This window comes from Antrostomus carolinensis, unplaced genomic scaffold (assembly GCF_000700745.2).
Source record: "Antrostomus carolinensis isolate BGI_N321 unplaced genomic scaffold, ASM70074v2 scaffold9196, whole genome shotgun sequence".
Taxonomy (NCBI): domain Eukaryota; kingdom Metazoa; phylum Chordata; class Aves; order Caprimulgiformes; family Caprimulgidae; genus Antrostomus; species Antrostomus carolinensis.
Window position 1 is genome coordinate 3,593 of NW_010322480.1, and position 24,501 is coordinate 28,093.

Here is a 24,501-nt window from a genome sequence, read left to right on the forward strand (position 1 = left end):
TCTCTATAAGAAATTCAACTACAGAGTCTGATGAACCATAATAAATAATGATTAAGAAATGGAAAACTACACACCAATAAATGGAAAATATAAACTTTTTAAAAGTCATACAAACAGTTGTATTACAGCCACCTCTTCAAAAATCAAACATTCAATTTATCCCTTATAAAGTACAACAGTATTGCCTTACCCTTATTGGCATATTAGAATAGATAGCATCTTAAAATGGAAATACTGTCCATTGAAAGAAACTGACTGAACTACAACTAAAAGGAACATAATCCAATTAAATTAGGACAGTAGCAGTGCAAAAGCCAAAAACATTGGCTTTATAAAAAAAGACACTTCCTAGGAATGAGCATATTGAGTGCTATTTCATGATTTAAAAAAAAAAACAACCCAACCAACCAACCAAACCCAACCACATTTAAAAGCAAGAATCATTTTTCTTGATCACTGTTTGGATGACAAATACCACCACAGAGTAAAAGGTGGATTTGCTGTCTTTGCCACCCTTCTTATTCCTCATGACTTCAAAGAAAACCATGCAATTGGCTGAGAATACTGTCAGCATTTGTAACAGTGATTCCCCTTGGTACCATGTCTTCCAGGAAGTTTTTGCATGAGCATTAAGAGCACAGAAGTAGGACTTAAGAGTCACTGTGAAATATTTACGGGGGAAGGGGAGCTGAGGGAGGGAAGAGGGACTCCCCTATCTTGCCTAAAATAAAAGATGTCTAAACTTTATAGCATAAACAAGTTATATTTGGACATTTTCAGCTTTAGCTCACTCTGTAGTTATTAACACCACAGATAAGGAAACATTGCCTCCTTTTCAAAGTACTTCAATTCAAGCAATCAGTCAAGGACTTAGTAGTCTGACACATTTGTACTCAGCCTGGTACATTCTGATAGGAAGGGAAGTTTCAGAGACGAATCTCAGCACCCTCACATCTCAGCCTGAAAGACTCCACGGCAGACTGTATGTTTAACACTGCAACAATTTGTTTTTTGAGATAATATATCTAAGCATTTGTATACATCACAGAACCTCTATGTCAATCCTGTTCAGCACTATGCCTCCCTGAAAAAAGACCTTCAGGTCTGAAGAGGTGGCGTTCGATGTAGAGGAGAGGTGGTCCAGGACTCCTACCCTAGCTTTGGATATGCCACCCCAGCTTGTTCTCTCCAGTGGTCCACCAGGATGCTTCCCATTCCACCAGTGGCCTTTGACTTGGAAAAAAGCAGCCAAGGACTGTGTATGAAATCTGGCCATTGAAGCCATGTACTGGTACATACCTGGACTTATGAACCAGCACTGCTATGTTCAAATGGGAACTACAGGGTAGAACTGAAGATTCCTCTGACTGCGCTCAAATACAGACAGGTTCTTGGATGTAGGAAACAACAATCAAGTAGCAAGGGCAGGACACAAACAGACATGTAGTTTCCATCACTGAAAAGGCTGAAATATCCTAGCCATATCCCATGGAGCTGTTTATGCTGCAAAACTATGTACAGATAATGTTCTGTAGTGACAACAAAAAAATCCAACAGGGAGTCAAACACCACCAGTTTTCAGGATAAAATGCTTAAACAATTTTTCTTCTTTTAGTAGTAAAACACAGTATTACCCATATGGCCAAAATTTTCATCTACGTTACGTTTCTATCCCATTAATGCAACGTACAACATTGCTGACAGCAATGAACCAATACTGTAGCATACAACATTACTAAGGTTTGTTCTGAGAAGGAAATCAAGAAAGGTTCTTTTTTGCATTTTTTATATATTCCAATACTTAGATTTTAAAAGATGAAATAATTGCAAATATTAGTTCTTATATAAGATCAAAAGTCAACAGAAAAGCTTTTGTAGAAAAGTATTAAGATTCCTAAAAATATTTGCAAATTTAATTACAAATACATTTTCAAAGCAAAATCCTTAATTAAGTACATCAGGGTTGGTCAATATTGACAGTGTTCCTTTAAGAGGAAGTGAAGATAACACCCACTGCATCCGTGGGAACATCTAAATATATAGAGTATATACACTTACTGATCAAACTATGTCAGATATATAAAGTGAAGAAGCAGTATATACAATTTTGAACCTACACAAAGGTTATAATGGAAGATCAAGTAAAAGTCTGCTAAAATCTTAAGGTATTAGGTACTACTGATTTCATGCATTTGTTCTACAACTTGTCCTAAAATTTCATCTACTACATCAATATCATAATTTACTTGCTGCAAGTCTAGATCAGGCATGATTGTAGCTAGAAGTTGTCCAACATTCACTCGAAGAGAGCGTAGTTTCAGGCTGTGAAGAAATAGGTAGATATGATTAGATGTAGCTGAAGTTTTATTCAAATACACAGTACTTTAACAAAGCTGGACTAACACTCTACACTGGAAAGGCTCTGTACGTGACTTCAATAAACCAAAAAAAAAAAGCAGCGCAGTTAAAGCTGCATCAAGATAATTTCAAAATTTACCAATTTTTTCAAAGCTGAGCCTCTTGACTTTTAATTTTGAAGGTGTATATTCCCTTAGTTTCAAACAAATGCTAAGGGCTAAACTGAACTCTACCCTTCCCAAAACAGATCAGAAATATTTCTGAATGCTTTTATTTAAGTTATCAAGTAAGCAATGGCAGAATCCTTTATCCCATAATGCCATTTTATTTCTCAAAACAATACTAAACTCCAGTATTTTTATACATTTAGAAGCACAAACTACGACCACCTATATGGGTATAAAATAAGAGAAAAGAAAAAGAGAGAAGTGAAGGCAAAAAAGAGTAGTTTGCCCAAAGGCTTTAAAATATAAAGAAGAAATAAGGCAAAAGTTATAGTACAGGGAAAACGCTATGTCTCCTCTTCTTGCTTTTTTTCCTGGATCCCCCTGCTCTGTCTTCCTGATCAAATTGCTTCCATATCACCCATCCCTTCTCTTGAGCACTTCCTTCTGCCATCAGTTCCTTTATCATCTCCAGCAACCAGTCTCCACTGTGGCCACATATCCCAACAGGACTTGTGACAGAAGTTACTTACAAGTCTCCTGCGTATATTTGCCAATTCTTTTAAGGAGCACAAGTCAGATGCTATAAGAAGAAAATGAAATGCTGGAAGATAAAGGGGAGATTGAACCACAGAAAGAATTAGATTGAAAGGGGGCTATGGAAATCATCCAGTCCCTTCTCTTCTCCCGTCTCTCCCTGAGACACACATTCAAAGCAGGGCTAACTCAAATCAGGTTCCTTAGGACCTTCTTGCATTTTGAAAATCTCCAAAGATGGAGATTCCACAATCTCCCTGGGTCCCTGTTTCAGGGTGTGACTACCCTCGCTGTGAACAATTTTTTTTCTCTAATACTTAAACAGAATTTCCCTTGTTGCAGCTTGTGTCTATTGCCTCTCATCCTATCACTGTGCCCATGAGAAGAGGCTGGCTTCATCTTTTCTACACCATCTCCTTAGGCAGCAGAGGAGAGCAATAGGATTTCAAGGTAAACGACTCTTCACAAGGCTTTTTCCCTCAGCTTCTCCTTCTATATCAGATGCTCCATGCCCATCTCGGTGGCCCTTCAGTAGACTTGCTCCAATATGCAAATGTCATTCATATATACCACGGAGCCCAAAACTGGACACAGTACTCCATCTTTGGTCTCACAATGCCCAGTAGTAGGTAAGAATCACTTCCCTCAAACTGCTGGTCAAACTCTTGCCTATATAACCCAGTAGGCACTGGGGTCTCCCACCACAAGAGTGCACTGCTGACTCACTCATGCAATTTTTAGTCCACCAGAAACAGAGCCCATCTTTTTCCAAGCTGCTTTCCTACGAGTAGTCTCCAGCTTATTCAACTGCATGGGGTATTTCCAACACAGGTGCAGAACTTGGCAGTTGGCTTTGTTGAATTTCCAGGATGTTTCTTTCAGCCCATTTTTCCAATTTTTCAAGGTCCCTCAACAGCAGCCCTACCCTCCAGAGTATCAATGGTTCCCTTGAATTTGATGTCATCGTTAATTTACCAAGTTAATTTTGCTCTGTCATCTAGGCCATTAACAAAGGCATTAACCATTACTGGCCTCAATACTGATTGAAGAGTTCATCAGTCTGGCCAATTTTATGACCTATCTCCTGGTCTACCTATCCAAATCACACCTCACAAACTTCGCTATCACGATATTATGGCAGCCCATATTGAAAGCTTTGCTACAGCAAAGGTCCACAGAGCTGGTCATCTCACTATAAAAGGCAACGAGGTTGCAAAGGCATGATTTGCCCTCAGTAAATCCATGCTAGTTGTTCCTAATCACCTTGATTATCATGGGGATGCAGGTGGCTTCCAGGTACATTTGCTCCATGGTCTTTCCAGCAACTGAGGCTACATTGACCAGCCTGTCCTAAATATGGGCATGACAACTGCCTTTTTCCAGGCATCAGGAACATTGACTGCCACAACCTTTTGGAGATATCATTGCAAGGCCAACACTCTATCAACTGGCCAGCTCCCTCTGATGAATCTCAGCTGGTCCCAAGGACGTGTGTATGTCCAATTTGCTTAAACAGTCCCTTAATTCAGTCACCTTTTATTACAGGTTATGCTTAATTCCTTAAGATTACCACTTGACTCAGGGACCTGGGCAGCCAGAAGGCAGACCTTACCAGTAACTACCAAGGTAAAGAAGACACTGGGTATCTCAGTTCATGTTCTTTGCTACTAAGCACCTTCCCCACTGAGCAGTCGGCCCACATTTTTCTAAGATCTCCTGTTGCTGCTACTGTGCTTACAGAAGCCCTCCTGGTTGCCCTTCACAGGCCTTGCCAGTTTTAACTCCAGCTGAGCTCTGGCTTTCAGTTCCATGCTACATGCCCAGGCAGTGTGCCTATATTCCTGCTAGACTGCACATCCCTGTTTCCATCTGCTATGAGTACTTCTGTTGTGGGTTTGATATTTCTATTAATCAAGAGCTGCAAGCTCTCTTTTTTTAAGTTTAAACCTTGTTTAGTTCCAAGACACACTCTGGACAAAACCTAGATCCATATGTTTGGTCTGCAGCAAGAAGTTCTTATAGGAAAGGTACGTTTCAAAGCCAAACCCAAACTTTTTTCAGTAGAGTACCACTGATCCAAGAAAGAAAAAATAGAATATAGGAGTGAAGTTCATCTACACAGCATAAGCTGATGATCACTGTCCTGCCTCCTTTCTCTCTTCTTGTTCTGCAAATCGTGTCTACAAGTTATATAGCATTTTTGATATTTTAAGAAGTGTCAGTATGGCATTCTAATTACTGGCCAACACTGCTCACATAAATACCCAAGTCAAAAAAACAAATAAAGCACTTGACAAAAAAACCTGAGTTAGGAGTCACAAGAGGCAGTAGAAAAGAATTCCAAGCACCACATTTTATTATATCATTATAAGACATGACCTTCATCAAGATGTTTTAGCCAGCTATAATCTTGCTTGAAACAGTCTAGAAAGATCAAAATTTATACCTTTCTCCATCAGAAAAATTTACAGTCTCTTCTACATTACTGGTGTTAGAATCATTTGCACGTGCTACTGCTTGTGGAATTGAAGCTTTTAACTGTGCAATTTCTGCTTTGAGTTCTTCACACTGACAGGCAATTTGATTTTTTTCCACTTCTAGTAGTTCAGTCTGCAAAGTAAATAAAAATAATTTTATATATCAAATAAAATTGTGGTGGATTAAAATAAAAACAACTTATACAAATTTAAACCATTTAGCTTTGTTGACTGCTTTTAATTAACTTTTCAGTGAGATTCTAAGATATGACAAACTGCTTTAAAAAAGCCAGCTGTCAACTGAAACATGGTATGTGTGCTCCCTCTAAACCTGCTCAGTTTCTCTTGTTTTGCAGTCAGAGCCAGAGCCTTGTAGTCTCTCTCAAGTTTGCTTATTTCTATCTATGGAAGCAAAAAACTAGAAGCTCTTAGGCTAATTTAGTATTTCTTCCCCTTTTAGGTGGCTTGATTAGTTAGTGGACTGAACTATGCAACACACTGCGCACTAGAACTGCTATGAAACACCCACTAAAAAATAAAAATAATTTAATTGTTAATTTGAAGGATATAACTGTTTCAACAAACATACCTCACTTTTATATCTGTCTCTCTCAATGCTGCACTTGTCAAGTTGCCTGAAAACATCGTCCAGTTGCACAGCCATTTCATCTACCTCGCTCTTACTTTCACCCTCGGCACACTTGCTGCATTCAGTTTTTAAGTTCTGCAGGGTACTGCATTGTTCCTTTAGTTTTGCTATTTCTTCTAAGGCCTGTTCATAGAGAATGGTCACTTCTGACAAACTTCTTTCATGAACATTTTCTTCTTCAAATGAAGAAATTGTCTCAGTTGACTGATGGCACATTTCTTTTTTTACATACTTATTATTCATTTCTAAAATCCTCTCTTCCAGTGTTTCTACTTGTTTGGTTAATACTTCACATTTGTTTTGGTACATTTCTTTTTCTTTGTTTAGTAACTGCAGCTGATTTTTCAGTTCATTTCCAAGATCTACAGATGTTTCAGAAACATCATTAACATTGTGCTGTTTAGTTTCCACCTCTGCCCTCGGAACTTGAATATCGGTGTCATCCTCCACCTCTTCCTTTTTAACAACTAGGCTTGGGAGCTCTGTCTGTGTCGCTGAGGTCAACTGTTCACTTTTTGATTCCGAAGCAGCTGCACTGCAAGGTTCTCCACCATCACAGTTTTCTTTCTGCTTCTCCTCATGATCCAAATTAATACATTCAGTTTTTACTACAGAAACGTCAGAATCTGCTGAAGGCTTTGGAGTACTGCTCTCCTCTAAAATAATGACATCTTCATCATCATCATCATGGTTGTTGAATGCTTTGTCATTTAATCGAGGTGTCTTTAAAGACACAGATGTCGCACTACTCGGTGTCTTCCGTTTAAGACTGTGAGGAAAAATATTAAACTAATTATTGTATTGCTGAAATACTGCAAAGTCATTTGTTTCAAACTGTTTGGTGTTTCTCTAAGCGCTATTAAAAACTACCATTCAATGACTAGAAAGGGATGTCTCCCCACATGGTATTTTAAGATGTGCAGCCAGAGTAAATATATTTCTTGTAAAAACAAGTGGCTGACATCCGCACACTAAATTATTACCTTTGCACGTTATTTTGAAACAGACTCAGACTCCGTATTTGCAGGAACATTCCACTGTGCCTGTTCCTTAAGCAACAGAGTTTAAAGAAAACATACTGTGGAGTGTGGGTAACACCATACAGTGTTCTCCTAAACAGCCAAACCACTAGACAATTTTCCTTGCCAGTATTTTTTGCTGCATTCACTTTTGTACTTCACAAGGTTTCTAGGTACCTTTAATCAACCTGCTGTTTCCTACACTCCCAAAAGCGACATATGAATTTTGGCAGCTATCACCTGAAGATAGGACTACACCCAATACCATCATTTTCATTAATAAGTTATTAATTTTAGAAATAAATAGGCATCTACTTTGTAGAAGTTCACTAACCTGTTGTCAGAATCAGAATGAGGTGAAGATACTGATCTATTTAAAATAAGCAGAGGTCTTTTGACAGAAGCATTTGATGTTTCTGGTAAAACTGATCTTGAAACAGCTTCCTTTCCACTCACAGCTGAGAATGTTCTGAAGTCTTTACTTGAAGAAACAGGTGTTTTTAAAAACATTTCATTATTGATCTATAAGATAACATTAGTTAAGAATGAAAAGAAACAGACATTAGTAGATTCTTTGGGATAGGTTTAAGCAGTTCTCCTAACTACCTGCCAACAGCTAAAATTCTGACTGACATTCCTTAGGTATATTACAAGGACCTCCTTGAACCTGGGCTCAGTATTTTGCAATAAAAAAGGCTAACTAGATTCCACATTGCAAACCCCAGTTTTCTTAAGTTGATGATCGCACAACCCTTCCCCCAAAGTCTACTGATGCATATGAAATATTTTCTTCATGTTGGCTTAAGACATACAACACATTAGAAAGGACCAAGTTCTGTATCACAATTACAGACTTCTGGCAGATTTCTCAGAGGACTCTGAATGCTGTACGCCAGCTGCACGCTCCCCTCTGTGCACAGATTTAATGCTGGCAGAAAGCAGCTTTCTGATCTTACAAGTCTTTCTCTAGAAACAGCTATTTTAAAGTACCATATAGAAGCTCAGGCAAGAGCTTTTGCCAAGCTGTATCTCTGTCTGAAGTCTGAACATCATATACAAAGTATGGGACAACCACCTCTGTTAGAGCAGCTCATAATTAATCCAGGTTGTCTAAAATGAACAATACTTTACTTTGATAAATTACTTTTGTACTTGGGTAAAAGCAATGGCAGAAAAATTAATACAATGAAGTATATAGGTTAAAACAGCACATCAAAATCTCTTCTCCAGAAATGGAGTGATCTTGGGTTAACACTTTACTTTAAAAACTACCTAAGCTGAATCGCACTTAGGAAGTTTGATTCTGAGTTACAATCTACACATTCTCACCACTCAAGCATATTGATCTGCATCTGCATTTAATTTGAATTTGAGGGCTTGCTTGAAAAAAGTACAGCTACTACAAGTCTATCTAGCCTCTTCACCTTCCCACTCCCCCAGTTTTAAGGACATCCTTGCTTTCATATTGTCATCACACATCTCTACAATAAATCCACTTTCAATAATTAGATAGCATACCATAAAAACAGGTATGAGCGACCAATGTCTTTTCTAGTACTATTTTGTGAGAGGGCTTTATCCCTTTCAAACTCTTAGGTACTACATTGAAAGCAATGGTGTATTTTCCATCATCAGACAGCAATGACAGGGGATTTCTGATTTACTAAGAGAGCATAACCTATACAGCCATCAAAACAAGATGCTGAACCAGTCATTTCACCACTACCTAAAGCAAACTCTAACTTAAAGCCTGGCCCGTTCAACCAAACTGCATAGAATCACTGCCAGCAAGAACAACTCTACTACCAAATTCAGTTTCCTCTCAGCTTCATGAGTTACCTGGTGGCTGTACTCTAGTCGCTTCTTCAGTTTTTCCCTGTCTCTACACAACAGCAAGGAGAAAAAAAAATTAAGAGCTCACATTAAAAATGTTAATTCATTATAAAACCAAACCGATCTCAAAATCTAAAAGAAAAAAACAATAGTCCTTATCTCAGCTAGATACAATAAAGTTCTAATGCACATATTCTGGTTTATTGAACGAATATTTTCTGAGTGAACTTAGAAGCTATTATAAACTAACTTTAGGCTAACTTCAAACATGCTCTCCCTCAGATTAAGATTTATTTTAAAAGATTGCAAAACCCCCCCAAACTCCCAATTCTAGAATGTTAGGCAGCATTAGTTAAAATTGCCCAAGCCAGTTTTTTTTCCATACGCCTTACCTAAGAATCCTCTCCTCCTTAAACGTACTGAGGTATTCAGCTGCTTGAACTTTGATCTTGAAAACAAGAATTACCTAGGCAAGGTTTCCTAACAGCTCTCGTAGCTCACTTCTCTGACATCCCAAACTATCCTCGAACCGCTTACTATTATAAAACAATGCCCCTCATTGAGACCTGTACTTGAAAGCCAATTGCTGCATTGCTCTTCTTAGTAGTTATTAAACGAGAGAGGCCCCATAATAGGAAAGTTATGACTTTCCTAATTTTGATTTAGGATGGCAAACAGGTATTAAGTCAGAGAGAGAAATCTGAATGTAATGCCAACATGTCAGTAACAGAGAAAAGAGCAGTGGTATTCATCTATTCACTGCTACAATCAAGTCTCAATTTCAGGGCACTATTTTCTGGCTGTATATATTCCCAGAAGAGTTGCAGTTATACCACAGGTGAGAGAAAAGGGCATTTAGTTTTCACATTCCTTTTCTAGTGTTGAGATACTTGTAAGAAAGTTCCTAGTACTTACTTTTTCTTGTAAGTTTTCTCATATGTAGGATGTATTAAGTCATCATCTTCTGGTTCTTCTGGCACATTACAATTCCTGAATTAAAGAGAAAAAAGGAGAAAAATCCAAACAAAAAAATGTGACAGAAAGAGCTTAACATCCATGCTTTTAACAGGTGATAAAAAAAAGAACTAAGAGCAGTATTTATATATTAAAGAAATCTAATTTTACCGGAATTGTGGGTCAGGGTTCAGTGAGCAGTACCACTTTTCTGGCAAGTGCTCTATTCCATCTGGCAGCTTCCGCCATTTCAGACATGAATCACATTGTACCCATGTCTGATCAGGCTGTTTTCTGTAATGGAAAAATATCAGAACTTTCACATGAAAAGTTCATTTTCATAACTGAGTGTAAAACAGTAGCAACATTATGCAAAATTATTCTGTTTAGAAGTGATACTTACTGTATCTCCTCAACTGGCAAAGCTAATGGATATTCTCCATTTTTCTTCGTTTTCATTTCATTCCAGTAATCATTGAGCTTTTCTCCTAATGCAGCTATCGTAAGTCTAAAAAGAAAAGTTTTTAAAAGACCACTTTAACAATAAAATCCTAGCAGAGAAACAACCTTTATAAGCTACAGGGAAAGAATAAGTGTATTAACTACTCTAATATTTCTATTTGCACAACGGTAAGCTTTTTGCTTTTAGAAAAATCCTAGAAATTGTGTGAAGTCACATTTGTCAGCAAAGAAATTACTGGAAATATGAGTTGGAGCACTCATGAGCTAGAAACTGAAATCAAGAGTGCTCAATTCAGAAGCACTGTGAATGTACAGTGCAAACCCTGAAGCTACCTCACCAGTTCAACCTCAATCATAGAAGAAACAAGTACAAAACCACCTCCGTCAATCTAGTACCCAGCTGTGTATTTGGCTGATGTTTCTATACACCCACTAACTGCAGGCTCATGACTACTCTAAGCTGACGTGCAACAATACTATATGGGGATTAAAAATGTACGATCACTTTAATGTAGTATGAAGTCTACATGCTGCTAAAAAGAGTGGGCCAGTCTTCCCCTATGTTAATTTTTAGCTGGATTAGTTTCCTGATCAGGGCTCATCATGCAGGTCAACGACTACTAGAACTGGCACACAGGAGGGAGTGGTGCAGAAGAACAACAAGTCCCACAGGTGAGGCAGAGGTAAGACTACCTCTTGTCAGCATGTTAAATTTACATCAGAGTAAAGTGGCTGGTTAATCGGAGCATGAAAGTCAGACCCTCCCTGCCTGGTTTATTCCAATACCTACACCACCCCATCCCCCTTGAACTAACACAAATGTTTGTGCAGTGAACTAGTCTGACCTAGACAGTTTCGATCGAGATCACCTCTGAACCCGTCATTCATTTCAGTGCCAAAAAAAGGAAGTAGCACAAGGGCAGAAACGAGCAGCAATGCATGGATAGGATCACGTCTCTCTTCTGGAGAGGGAAGAGGGGCACACCAGCTTACGCTGCTCATGAAATTACAGCATCAGTTTTATGGCTCTTTTTTGGGCTGGAAAGTTACCTATTGAAAACCTCTAGCACTCTTTGCAGAAAAACCCTTATAAAAGATCCTTCAAGTGCAGTATCTCTAGGACCACATTACAAGTGTTTTTAAAATGAATCAAGTAAAAAGCATTCAGTGCTCACTGTGCCAGCCTGTGGGAATATAGTGCAAACATTGGTCAACACAAATGAGTGTCCTACGGTGTTCCTAATTCCTCCCCTCTGCCAAGGGAACTGTTTGTCAGACCACAAAGGAAATGGTTCAGGGAACGTCTGTATTGAAACAACTAACACGAGCTATTTTACAGTTTGACCAATTCCCCGATCTGCTTTACCACATGTTCTTGTTAATGGCTCTCCTAGCACAATGGTGGTAGAAACAAGGGAACTGCTTAAAGCTGGCAGTATCACTACAAAGAGTAGCACAGACTGTGGGTGCCATTTGAAGATACAGGCAAACTGAACTGTAGTGGCTTATCGGCTATCAGGCTTGCTGCTCCTCCTCCAGAGGGCTGCTGTTTCAACAGCAGGAACAACCAGATTTATCTTGCTACAGCCTCTCAATTACTGCAATTAACAGCTCTGTTTATTACAGCATTCTGGTGTGGTTTCTGGGTTATCTCTATATGTAGAGTTGCATATAAATCAGCAGTTCAGGAAAGGCATCGAGGACAGTTCAGGTTGTCAGTGGCAGCTGAACCACAACTGGCTGCAGTGCAAAACATGCAGTTTGAAAAAGCTAATGACTCCTCCAGCCAGAGTTTACTCCACCTATGTTTGCAAGTCAATAGCCTAGGTGTCAGGGCACATAAAGGAGCAGGCACTTTCCTTCTAAGTGCATATGATCAAGGGAACTACAAACAAGAACCTACATAGACATAAACATACAGAGACTGACAAGGGAGGTAGTGGTAAGAACAAACCTGGTCAGTCACGCTAACTGGTAAGGATATATGGAGTTTATTTCTTCACTTGGGAGGATAAGGAAAGGGAAGGAGACAAACAGAGAGTCATAAAACCTGACCAATTAGCATTAACAGAGACAATAACTGGAAACAAACCTGATCAGTCACTAATTGACAGGCTATCAAGAAACCGAAGGCAAACTGGGATTTTGCAACTGATAAGGACACAAACCTCAGGGTCCAGGATGTTTGAAGATCAGTGGAACTATGCCAAGTGATGAGGTAATATGCATAGCGAAGGAGTAGCAGGGAGGAACAAAGATGGAGACAGAGGGAAAAGGGTATAAAAGGAGCTGGTTGCATGTAAAATGCAGCCAGTAGGTACACGTGGGCCAGTAGGTACAGTTGTCTGCCTGAAGCCCATGCCTGATCACCGCAGTCTGTCCTATTTTCTTGTATCTTCTTATTTCATATTTCATTAACTACCTCTCTGCATAACCTTGTTCTCTATCCCATGTGTACAGCAAGGACTAAAAGCCAGGTATTAGTGAGAGCTTTGGGTGTTTGAGTGGATTTGGTGTCAGCTCCTGGAGTCAGACCAGGGGTGTGGTGTAGCTACTGCAGCAACTAGGGGTCTCAGCAGCTACCCAATGAGGCAGGAATGGCATGTTCTCCAAAAACCAGCTCCTGGAGTAGACGAGCATGAATGAGGGGCTCAGCGTTGGCTGCAGGAGCAGGACTGTGGGTCATAGCCCGTGTGCCTGGTGTGGGCTGCTGGTGGCGGGGTCAAGTGTGAAACAACTTCATCAGCCCTGCTGGGTGTGGGGTGTGCACGTTTATTTGCTAGCAAATTCCAAGCTGGACTTGGCAATGAGCAGGAAGCCCTGGATAGGAACCCCTACTGTTCAGAACAGTCATGCAGTTTAATAATGGAACATAAGCTTTTATTCTTACTACTTAGAAGTCTTTATTGTCATGTATTTTGCAGTGAACAACACTATTCAAAGGAAAGTCTATGTGAAAATATACATTTACCTGTATTCATTTGTGTAGTCAAAATCTTGTTTGTTATGAGTTGGTTTTAGGAAGTTGCATTCAATAATCCCAACTACACCAACACCCATGTTGTTTGCCTGTAAGAAATTAAGATCTATCAGAAAAACCCCCAATATATTCTACGCTAAGACTGCAAGAGTTCGTCAGAGGTAATTATAACCTGTATATACCAGGTAAAAGAGTTTGCTAGCTTACAACTCCTCTCCAAAAAGCTCTTAACATAAACTCCCTAAATTAAAAAAACCATCCTCTGTCCACTCCTCTTTGTCCTGAAAGATATGCTCAGGCCTGTAATTTTGTGTATCGAGCTCAGTTTCAGAAACAAACATTAGAATAACTTCATACAACTTAATACAATTTTAACTGCTACACAAACTAAAAAGGTGGTTTTAGAAAAGATACCTCAATATCCTAGTTTCCACCCATACTCTTTTTTAAAATCAGCATTTGAGTGAAAATGATTTCTAGAGATGTTAAAATATTTTTGAGCCTTAATTTCTTACCTTTAACTGACAGCCTACTCTTTCATAAGCTTTGATGAGTCTGTTTTTATGGTACATCATTATTCCATAATGATCTTTGTTTCTGCAGTTAAATCCAAATGTAATTCTTACTGTTTTAGCCTTTTATTAGATTATTAAGGAAAAAATCTGGTTAATCTTACATAACACAAAATTATAGTTACTGAGTGCTCATTCTAAACTGGGTCCTGGAATTTTTTTTTATATTGAGGTAATTCCTTCAGTATGTCTTTACCAAAAACTACTAAAAATTAAAATCACAAGTATAACTGCAACATACCCAGCAGAATCCAGACAGCTTACACAAAATGTCACATCATTAAATTCAGTTTGCAGAGATGTAAATATTAGCAAAGGATACATTCAAAAACTTGGGCCTATATATATCGCGTTCAATGAAGGCGAGGCTTTTGGAAACCAGCTGTGTTTTCACTTTTTGTCCTCGCAAAATGATCTGCATTGTTGGTTTCAGATACAAAATACTGCAATAAGCCTACAAAACACACAGTAAGTCCTATTATTAAAAAAACCAACGAAACAGAAAACCAAAAAAACCTGAAACACAAACAGAAAAACTGAATATGTGAACATTTTACAATCTCTGTTTAGGAAGACAAACTCAAGTTTTAATTACTATTTTATGAAATGTATTTTTTTCCAACTTGAATCCACAAAAAAACCCCAGTAAATGCAAGTGTGCATAATAAGCCTACATATATCACAAATTAAATGAATAGCAAGTGAAGGACAACTTTTATGAGTATGACAACTTAATCAGGTGTCTGAAGATGCAGTTTTACCACTAAAAGAGCTCTCAAACACACACCTCTCTTTTCTTAACCCCTATTGAGAGCTTAAAAATTCTACTGCAAACTTTAAAATAACAAACAAAAGCTACTGTGTTAACTTGGTCCAAAAGAATGCATATTATAATAGCTTGATAATAGCTACGCAATTTTCTCATAAACATGTCAATTATGAATTATAATTTGAATTTCATTTCCCATTCTATTTACAACTTCTAATAATTGAAGCAGATTTATCAGTTCAGAAAGTCTTAGAATGATTAAAGGTTTTAGTTCAACTGGAATAATACTCCTGAATATCCTCCACAAGGAGGGCCCAGAACACCTAGTAATTTCAGATATACCTCCTTACAAAAAGAAGCCTTCAAAGCTTACGAGTTAGTAGTGAAGACAATGGTCACATCAATCAGCCTGCAGAGAGGGACACGGCTTTTCTATGTGCACGTACTCAAACAATGGAGCGGCTTCCCAATTCCTTTACCTCTTTTTGAAACCTAGAAGTGACACTTCGCCAACCAAACCCTATCTGTTTTAAAAGATCCAGATGGACATTATGTCTGTACTATATGCACATATATCTGCACTACAGAGCATTTACTTTGCTGACAACTACACGCACCCCCATTTAATTCCTGAAGCTACCAATTGCATTTCCTTCTTGCTCCTCAGCAGACAGTGACAACTACATTTAACAGCAAAAGTTATTTTCAAGACTATATAAAACCCAGTAATTTTCTTCTCAATAAACAGAAAATGCTTACACAAGTCCACAAATACCTTCAATTTTCAAAATATTGATTGACATATTGCCCTAACATTTAAATTTTGACATTCATCCTCCCACCCCTAAATCAACATTTCTGTAGTACAATACATTATATTAAAAGAAAAAACATACTCCCTCCAGGTTCCAAAAATTAACAAACAAGTAAATTTTAAAAAAGGTTATACATACTCGTAGTGAGTAGTCACTTTCTGGAACAATCTGGTCCATTCTCTCTTGTTTTTTATATCCTCTTTTGCCTGTTTCATCTAAGTCTTCTGGAATTCTGATGTCGTATTTATCCTTGTCAAAGTCAAACTCTGTTTTGTCATTTTTATCTCTAAGAAATAAGATTGAAAAAATATAGTAATTACAAAAAAAAAAAAGTGCCAAAGATAGATATTGTGGTGGACCCAGAGGATATAATGAATATTCAAGAGAAAGGGAATTCCTTTGAGCCATGGTGGTTTTCCTCACAGACTTGCTAAAAATCAACATAAACAAAATTTACCAGTTCCTTTCGGATATCCAAGGAATACAACAGAAGTGATGTCAAGTGAGACATTCATACATTCTAACTTAATTCTAAACAGGTCACACATCACAAATAAAAGCAGTCAGTACACCTTTAAATTCACACATTTAAGACACACCATTTCTTCTAAATGCAAAGCTCCTGAACACTGCAAGTTGCCTTCCTAAGATTTTTACTGCTGCAAAAGTGACACTCACCACAACTTTCTAACTCAATAATTATCACAATTTCTTATTGTACTGCTCACCAGAAGGCTTCCTTTATTTCGTTGCAGATGTATACAGTGCAGTATACCAGCAGCGCCTTTGCACAACGTTGAGATGTATCATAGTTGGCACAGATATTCCAGAAATAAAGTCTTTTAATACAAAAACAGCCGTGTTGTTTTTGTTTAAAAGTAGATTCAATTTGTAAAAGGGAAAAGACTCTAAGAAAAATGCTTATAGGTAAAATGATATTGATTAATAGAAGTATTATGGTTAAGATGAAAAACTAGAAACAGGTGCTATGAAATAACAGAATTATAATAATTCTTACAAACCATGCAACCATGCTGCTTCTCACTTTGTCCCTTGTATAGCCCTCTCCATGGCTGGTTTAAACCCAATCCAGCTGAATCAACAAGAATAACAGAATTTAGAGACACAGCAATTACAGAGAATAAGTGATTAACTTGGAGTAAGCGAATTGTGAGAGATTACATATTTGAAAATAGACAGAAGTTAAATGTCATGATGTCAGTTTTTATTAGAAGTGCAGAGGTGAGCAGACAGGACGATTATTCAAGAAGATAAGTGAATACAGTGACCAGAATGGGACCAGCGGCTGCAACTTCTGAGGAGGCACTGAGAAGATGAGAAGAATCAGCTGCGTTTGAAGAATCACTGTGGACTTTTATAGAATTTTAAATTAATGAGAAATTTGGAACTGAGGGTTTGTGAGAAAACACCGAGAACTTTGAGAAGAAAACCTACTGTATAATGTTAAGTTTAGCATATATAGAGAGCTTGATTTTTGCAATGCCTTTGCCACTCACTGAGGTGATGGCCCAAATCTGTGTTGTAAATAAAGCAAACCCAGAGTTACCCACCGAGTTAAACTCCTTTAACAGAAATTACAACATATTAGAAACAAAATTAACGTCCTCAAGAGTGTTTCTTCCCATAACTTCCTATGAATCAGAATGTGGAATCATTCAGGTTGGAAAAAACCTTTAGATCATAAGAGTCCAACTGTAAACCCGACATTGCCAAGTCCACCACTAAACCATGTCCCTAATTGCTACATCTACAGTCTTTTAGATACCTTCAGGGATGGTGACTCAATTACTTCCCTGGGCAGCCTGTTCCAGTGCTTGACAACCCCCTCAGTGAAGAAGTTTTTCTTAATATCCAATATAAACCTCCCCTGGTGAATTAAAGTTCCCAGACTTTACTGTATTTTCTTTTGCTCAAGCAACGAAGTGATGCACATTCCTAAAAATGTCCATACCACAAAATAAATTAAAGTCTACCTGGGCAATGTAAATTAGTTTCTGAAGCACAAAGGAGGTGAAGTTTTTCCTTAGGGAATAGGTGCAAGGGGAAACAACCAGAATTAGTAATACCAGAACATTTGGTATCTTCAGCTTTCTTGTATTAAAATCTACTAAGCTAAAAATGATTCAGGGCTCTAGTAGTCACAAGAGCTTAATGAAAACAAAACAAAAAAACCCAAAAAAACTCAAACCCCAAACAAAAATCTCCAGACTTTTCATCTGCTATAATCAACTGAGATCTTTTTTGTCCTGTAATATTTAATCTATATTCATTGAGGTGTGGTTTCCTGCACCCCTCTCCCCTCCACCCTTCTTCTGATGGGCAAGAATAAAGGTAAAAAACCTGAAAACCAAGCCAATTTCTTGCCAAATTTACAGGACTGAAATAGTTCAAAATTGCTTCCTACAGATACCTGGATATTTCAGTAATTTAAAATTACAGCAAGCTGAACATTTAAAAACATAACACAAAACAACATCTTCCCAACCAGTTAGTACCACCACTGTTAAAGGCATGCTAAAGCTCTTCTAGACAGACCATCAGACAGGTTCCCTGCTAATAAGGCAGCAGCAACCATGCAAGCTGTGAAGGAAAGGGAAAGAAGATGGGAAGTTATGACACCATCTGCCACTGCTACAGCAACAGCTGAGTTTTTGTTTGTTTGGTTGGGTTTTTTGTTTGGTTTTTTGAACAACAAAAAAAACAACCCCAAAAAAACCCAAGCAACTCCAAGCTAGGAAAGGCTGGAAATCTATAGTGCTGTGAACAATCCCACAGAGGCAAGCAGATAAATAAATACAGTTGTATTACTTGGATTAGTATTTATCTTATGATAAACAGGTAAGAAGTTCAGAAAGGTCAAGCTCTCTCTAGAAGGATACCAATGACGCCCAACTTAAAAAGCCAGCAATACTTGCCTGTACATACAAATATTTTTGCATTCATAGTTTCATAGAGGTCTGAAGTAACAGATTTATAGTTTCTCTCTGTATTTCAATCTTCCTTCTGGCAAAAGCAACAGTACCTTATCAAAGGAAAAGACGAAGTCCTTTACATTCTCCTTCCTTCTGCTTTGTTACTTCAGAAACTAGCAACAGTTTTCATGCAACATTACAGCCCTTCAATCACGTGAGTTTGGGTCGAGTTTCTCAGTTACCACTGACTCTCCTGTCTTTTGTGATTGTTCTACAAAAAAGCCTTGTATGTTTGCGTACACTGAAAGAAACACAAACTAAATGAGAGACCAGGCTTCATCTTTCTTACCTTCGGAGATTCCAAATGATAATTCTTGTTCCTTTTTTCCCTATTATAGCATCTAGCTCTGCCAGTAATTTCTCCTCATTAGAAAATAAAGAATGCGTTAAGATGGCCTTCAGGCTGTTTTTGGATTCTGCTGGATCACTTATCTGTCGTGAGCATTATGTTAAGGACAGCAACTTTGAACAAAGTAAGCTTTCAAAAGATGAGCAAGTTTCTGTAACAGTATCTTGTACTCACTTCTCAGGTTTTTATTCTGCATCTCAGAGCTCCTACAAATTTAGAGGCTTTAACAAATTATAGCCTTCCTTGCATCTTACAATTTATGTCGGGTATCCCTAAGACTAGACAAGGAGATTTGCTTTACTGATGTTATAATCCCAAGTTTGCATGCACACACAACTTTTCATTCAAAAACTGTTGAAAGGATATGTTGGTTGTTGAACGTCACTATAGGAACCATGACATGTTCCGCTTTTGTGACTTCAAGGAAAGTCTGAGATAACAGGCCCACACTCATGGTTTCTCCGTTCTTGGTGAAGACTATTGCATCTTTTCCTAGGCGCATGGACCCTGATTTAAACCCATTTCCATACAGTCCCACTGGAACACGGCCATTCATCACAGATTTCTCACTGAAGCCAAAGCTGAAACATATGAAAACATCAGAAGAGTGTAAAAAGCCCTATAAAACTTGAAAACCCCGAAGATGCATGCAAGACAGAGCAAATTAGACTTAAACACAATGAGTTAACCTCTTGTTTTAGAGATCAGTGACTACTGTACAGTTAAACAATGTACACTTACACAAATCCTTAAGCTACCTGTATAACGTTGCTAAAACCACAGTGCAAGAATTCAGGGAAATTTACTTTCATCTTTAAGTATGGAAAATAAATATCTGTCTGGAATGACACAGTAAGCATTCTTATGGGATTCTAATAGCTAACCTGTGGCTTCACAATAAATATTAAGAAAAGCCCAGAGGTTTCCCCCTCACCCCCCACTTGCTTGAAAATGTGCAAACTACAGATTTTCTATTAGTTACTACATTATTACATTTAAAGTAAAACAGGTAACCATATATAGAACACTGAATTTAGCAAACAAGCTATTAATTATGGTATCTGACAGAAAAAGAAAAATAACAGTTTGAATTCAAGCTTGCTCAGGTTTAAACCCAGAGATTTATCTGCAGGCAGAGGAATCTTTCATACTAAAAGAGCAACTGAACAGCAACCTCTTTGCTAATTGTAGAAACAAAAGTTGCAAAAAGATCAGCTCAGACCCTTTAGAATATTTAAAAGTAAAAAGACAGTCCACATCAATATACTTATCATGCCCTTAAGTTTTCCACAATACCTTTGTATTTCTAATACTCCAAAGGATTTGGCCTGAATATCCTTTTGTCTCTTCCTTGCTAACTTAACCTAAAGCAATGCCGAATAAAAAAAATTAAATTAAATTCTCCTTAGCTCCACTAAAGGCCACTACAGAGAGTTTACACAGCACAACCACTGCATGGAAAGTTAAATGAGAAGGTGACAGAAAGGATAAAAGGAAATTATGAGGTAACAGATACTGACAAAGGTGTGTGAAAGTTCTACTAGCATCTGTGTATTCTAGAGTCTCACCTGGATAATCACCCACCTTCAGAAGCGCTAAATTTATGAACAAAATTAGTAGATTACATAGGAGAAAAAGGAATAAACTGAGCAATAACATAACTAGAAGCTGGAATCTTTAAAAGAAAAAAAATGCAAAAGAGGTTATCCACCTTAGCATTTTGTGCAGCTTCTCCGAGTTCATACCATTCCCATTATCAGTGAATGTCAAGCATATATTGTCATTTATCACCGTTTTGTCTATCCATATCTGTTTAGCATTCACATCTGGGTCATAAGCATTATCTGAAGAGAAAGAAAGCAAACAAGGGTGGGATACCAAACAGCAAAAATTTAAAAATGTTCACATTTAAACTGTTTAAAGCGTTCAATTTCAGGGAACACGTCAGATACTAACCCTTCCAAAGTTACTTAAATCCACATGTAGCATGCAACAGTCTTATCTAGTAAAACACACATATAATCATCATTACCAAAGAGCTACATGGAAGAGCTGTCCCTAACTTTATTATGCTGCTACGCTTGCACCTATGTTTATTTGGTGAATATGGCAGCTTAATGCAGTTGCCTAATCGTGGGTCGATGACCCTGCAGAGTCACATGCTAAACTAATGGAGCTCTAAAACTGCAGCCGTTTTTCAGCTCCGTGGTTATGTATGTAATACAGTTGCAGAATTTTGTGCTGGCACAGATATAAGTTTCTCAGCTAGATCATTGAATATTAGTCAACTTTTGCACAGAAGCACGAAGCCATAGTTTTTAATAAAATAAATGTTAGATGTTAAAACCTGTCTCCTAAAACACTGTTTTCTTTATAGATGACAACACTAAATTAAAATATTACAATGAAACAGCTGCATCAAAACCTGGCAAACCTTGCCTGGAAACAACACACAATTTTCCAGCTATTACAGATGACACTACTACATAGGCAAAAACTTAGGTGGAGAGAAGTGCCACAAATGTGAGAACAGAAAACGAAACCAAGTTTCTACTCATTTCCTGTCTCCCAAGCAGCTGTTGCAACATTTACTTTCTCCCAGGCACACAGAGGTCTCTTTGGACTGGCTCCCAGGTGGCTAGCTTACTGTCTGCAATGCGGACACCACTAACATACATAGCTGCAACAACATTCTACCTGCTGCAGGCCTGTGGGCTTTTTAATTGGGAAATCAGATCTGAAATACCATCACAACTTCAAATAACCAAATTTGAGACACTAAAAAAAAGCAAGCAAAAAAAAAAAAAAAGCTTAAACTCCCTGTATCCCAGGTAGTTCTGTGAAATCTAGAATGTTGACTCCACAGGTGCAGGAGATTTAGGTGAAAAAATTTTTGCTGCTCGGCTACCACATCACTTCCATATTAACAGAGCTGAGCATCACAAATTATGTCTATTGCCAGTGCAAGTTGTTCAAATCTAAGAAGGTATGACTTACAAAGAAGGTAAGTACAAAGTACTTTATACTCTGTATTTACAGGATGTGAAAGAGCTGCAGCATTGCTACCACAAGTGAAATGGAAATCATGGCTCCACAAACATTTTCTGGCAGCAAAGCTAGTCTAAATCTCATCTGCCCTAGCACGACTTTTGCACATCTCTTTTCTCCAGCACTGTGCTACTCATGGAATTTGTGAAGGGGGAAAGCATGGGGAGGAGGAGGGGTGGGATGTGATGGCACAGCAGGAGGCAGTGCCCCTGCCTCACTGCCTGTTCTGCAGGTTCAGCTGAGGGCCATAAATAAACAGCTCAAGCCAGCACTGTGGCCTATAAAAAGAAATCACAGTTTGGTAGCTTGCTTTCTATAAGCACAAAGTACAAATTGCATCCACAGTGAAAAAGTTCATAAAATATATTTTAGCATCGACAAAAGAGGACATTTCAAGTACAACTGAAAGTTTGAAAGTATTCTTCTACGACCATACTCTGTGTAAGTTATCTGATTTTTCTAGCTCATCAGCTTTCTCCAGATGTCCCACTTACCCTGTCCAAGTATCACCATTAGTTCACCTAAATTTAACCTGACTGAGGACTAATGGGAGAAGCCAGCAATATAACCAGCAGAAAGCTGACAGGAGGGACTAGAGCTTAAAAGGCAAATTTTAGCATACAGACCATCAATGTTTTAAGTAAGTTTGCATAAACTAAAATTCAGGGCTCCATAATTTAACTCTATTTCTATCATTTGATATTTGGCATATGGTACAGCCTTACACAGCATGAGAAAGACAGACTACAAAACTTATTTAAATCAACACGACTAACTAGAAGCCTTTACAACCAGAATGTTGCTACTATGCTTTTGAAGCTTTGTTAAAGCAACACATATGACAAACCAAAGACAACAGAAGAGGACACATTTGCATGCCTTGCACAGCACATCTACCATCATTCCAGCCAGGTACAGCATGGAGTGATCAAACAGCTGAAATGACTTAACAGATTGTTAACCCCAAAACAGTCAGCCCTTCCCACAGCCATGTGGGACAGGTTTCCTCCTTTATGACAGGTCCAGCCTTAAACAGCTCAAAATTTCCTACTTTCTTTAGTTAGGTTAATTTTCTGGATTAGCAACAGCATGCACATGAAGCAAAGGAATGTGTGACCAGAAGAGTTGCTCCCTTTGGCAGCAGCAAACTGCTAGATAAGCTTGGCAAGTCTTGTCCAAACTACACCTTTACTTTGAAGAACCAGTTAAAGTCTGCTAATCATTCCCTAACTCAGAAAACAAGCAACTCTGAAGATATCCAGTTAACAGCTATTAAAAAAATCAAAGGCAAGACAATCAGCAGGAGCTAATAAATTAAACAGATACACAAGCCCTAGCTAACAGCAGAGGACAGACAATAAAAAAGAGCAGAACTCTTAGGACACTGGTAGATGGACCATTTAAAGGAACCACTCAAGTATAACCCTGAAGGAGTTCAGCCAGAAACTTTGTAATCCAAAAGAAGAAAATCAGGAAGTTTGAGAGGTATTGTGACAACGTGCAAAAATGACTACTGAATGTTTTGAGGAAGCATCAAAGAAAAGGGAAAGGTCAAAGTGGTCAGGAGAAGAATGATGGGGGGGGGCAGGGAATACCAGGCTGATTGTGTGCAAGCTGGGTGCTGGTCAGTATGCTCATATGGTTGGACCTCACGCCACTCTGTTCTGTATCCTTACTAAACACTGTTTCTAATGATCTCCTGCACGAGTGTGCTCTCTATTCTCATTGTGTGCCTGTACACATTTGTTCTGCTAGCAAACTTCCAGTTGGACAAGCCAGCAACCGTTCAGATCCAAAGTCTGCGCCAGAGAGTGGTAAGAAGTCCAGGACACAGGTCCTGAAAAGAATCCCAGGTCTTGGCATAACACCCAGCAACATGAGTAAGCACGAGTGATGAGTGAGAATACGCACATGCACCACTGCTGAACTTTGAACCCGGTTAACCAGGAAGCAGGAACAGGATTAGGCCATTTGTGCTGTTCAGGTTTTGAGCACTGCTTGTGTTTATGTGTGTTCTTGCAAAGTTACTGTCCTTCTGTCTGTGCTAATCTGTCCGTGGCCAGCTGTGTCTGTACAGGATGCAAGTGTGCACCCACATCTTTGGAACATGCACTCAGCCCACTCTGGGCCTGGGAACAGCAAAAAAGAGTAGGCTTGCATTTGGTGGACTAAAGAAGCAATTCTGTTGGTCCTACAGTCTTCTACATTTGTCCATCCTTAATAAACTCAGTAAAAAGAAAACGGCAAATCCTACAAGTCCCCTGCAGCTGATGCCAGGTAGTACGTATGTTAAGAAAGAAAAAAATTCAATTTGACTGTACCAAAAAAAAGATGCTGTAAGATTCTAAATGGTAACAACAGGATCAACTCCTTCCCCTGCCTGAAGGAAAAAAGTTTTACAACAAGAAAAAAGTATTACAATCAAGTACTCAGGCAAACTATTGATCCACATACCTATAAGTTCTGCAATTGCGCTGAAAGGCCAAGTGTGACTGGTAGAGTTGGTATGCAAGAACTTTGGA

At 38.4% G+C, this 24,501-nt stretch overlaps 1 protein-coding gene across 1 annotated transcript; it reads right to left on the reverse strand.

Moving 5' to 3' along the window:
* Positions 1-2,168: 2,168 nt before the first annotated feature.
* MORC3 (MORC family CW-type zinc finger 3) lies at positions 2,169-24,501 on the reverse strand. The gene is made up of 16 exons (XM_029085515.1): positions 24,434-24,501; positions 20,643-20,775; positions 19,298-19,512; positions 18,872-19,019; positions 15,728-15,875; positions 14,328-14,459; positions 13,949-14,068; positions 13,425-13,522; positions 10,395-10,499; positions 10,163-10,285; positions 9,953-10,027; positions 9,044-9,086; positions 7,539-7,726; positions 6,126-6,954; positions 5,506-5,669; positions 2,169-2,322 (listed from the first exon to the last, which is right to left on the reverse strand). Exons 2-16 carry the CDS (start codon positions 20,672-20,674, stop codon positions 2,169-2,171), a joined length of 2,574 nt encoding a protein of 857 aa, XP_028941348.1. The 5' UTR covers positions 20,675-20,775; positions 24,434-24,501.

Excerpts from the sequence above, each read along its gene's own strand:
- MORC3 (XM_029085515.1), bottom strand. The coding sequence starts at position 20,674 with ATGAACTCGGAGAAGCTGCACAAAATGCTAAG. Across the intron at positions 19,513-20,642 it reads AAGCTGCACAAAATGCTAAG|CTTTGGCTTCAGTGAGAAAT; the intron begins GTGGATAACCTC and ends CATATGTTTCAG. Across the intron at positions 10,500-13,424 it reads GACTACACAAATGAATACAG|ACTTACGATAGCTGCATTAG; the intron begins GTAAATGTATAT and ends TTTTCTTTTTAG.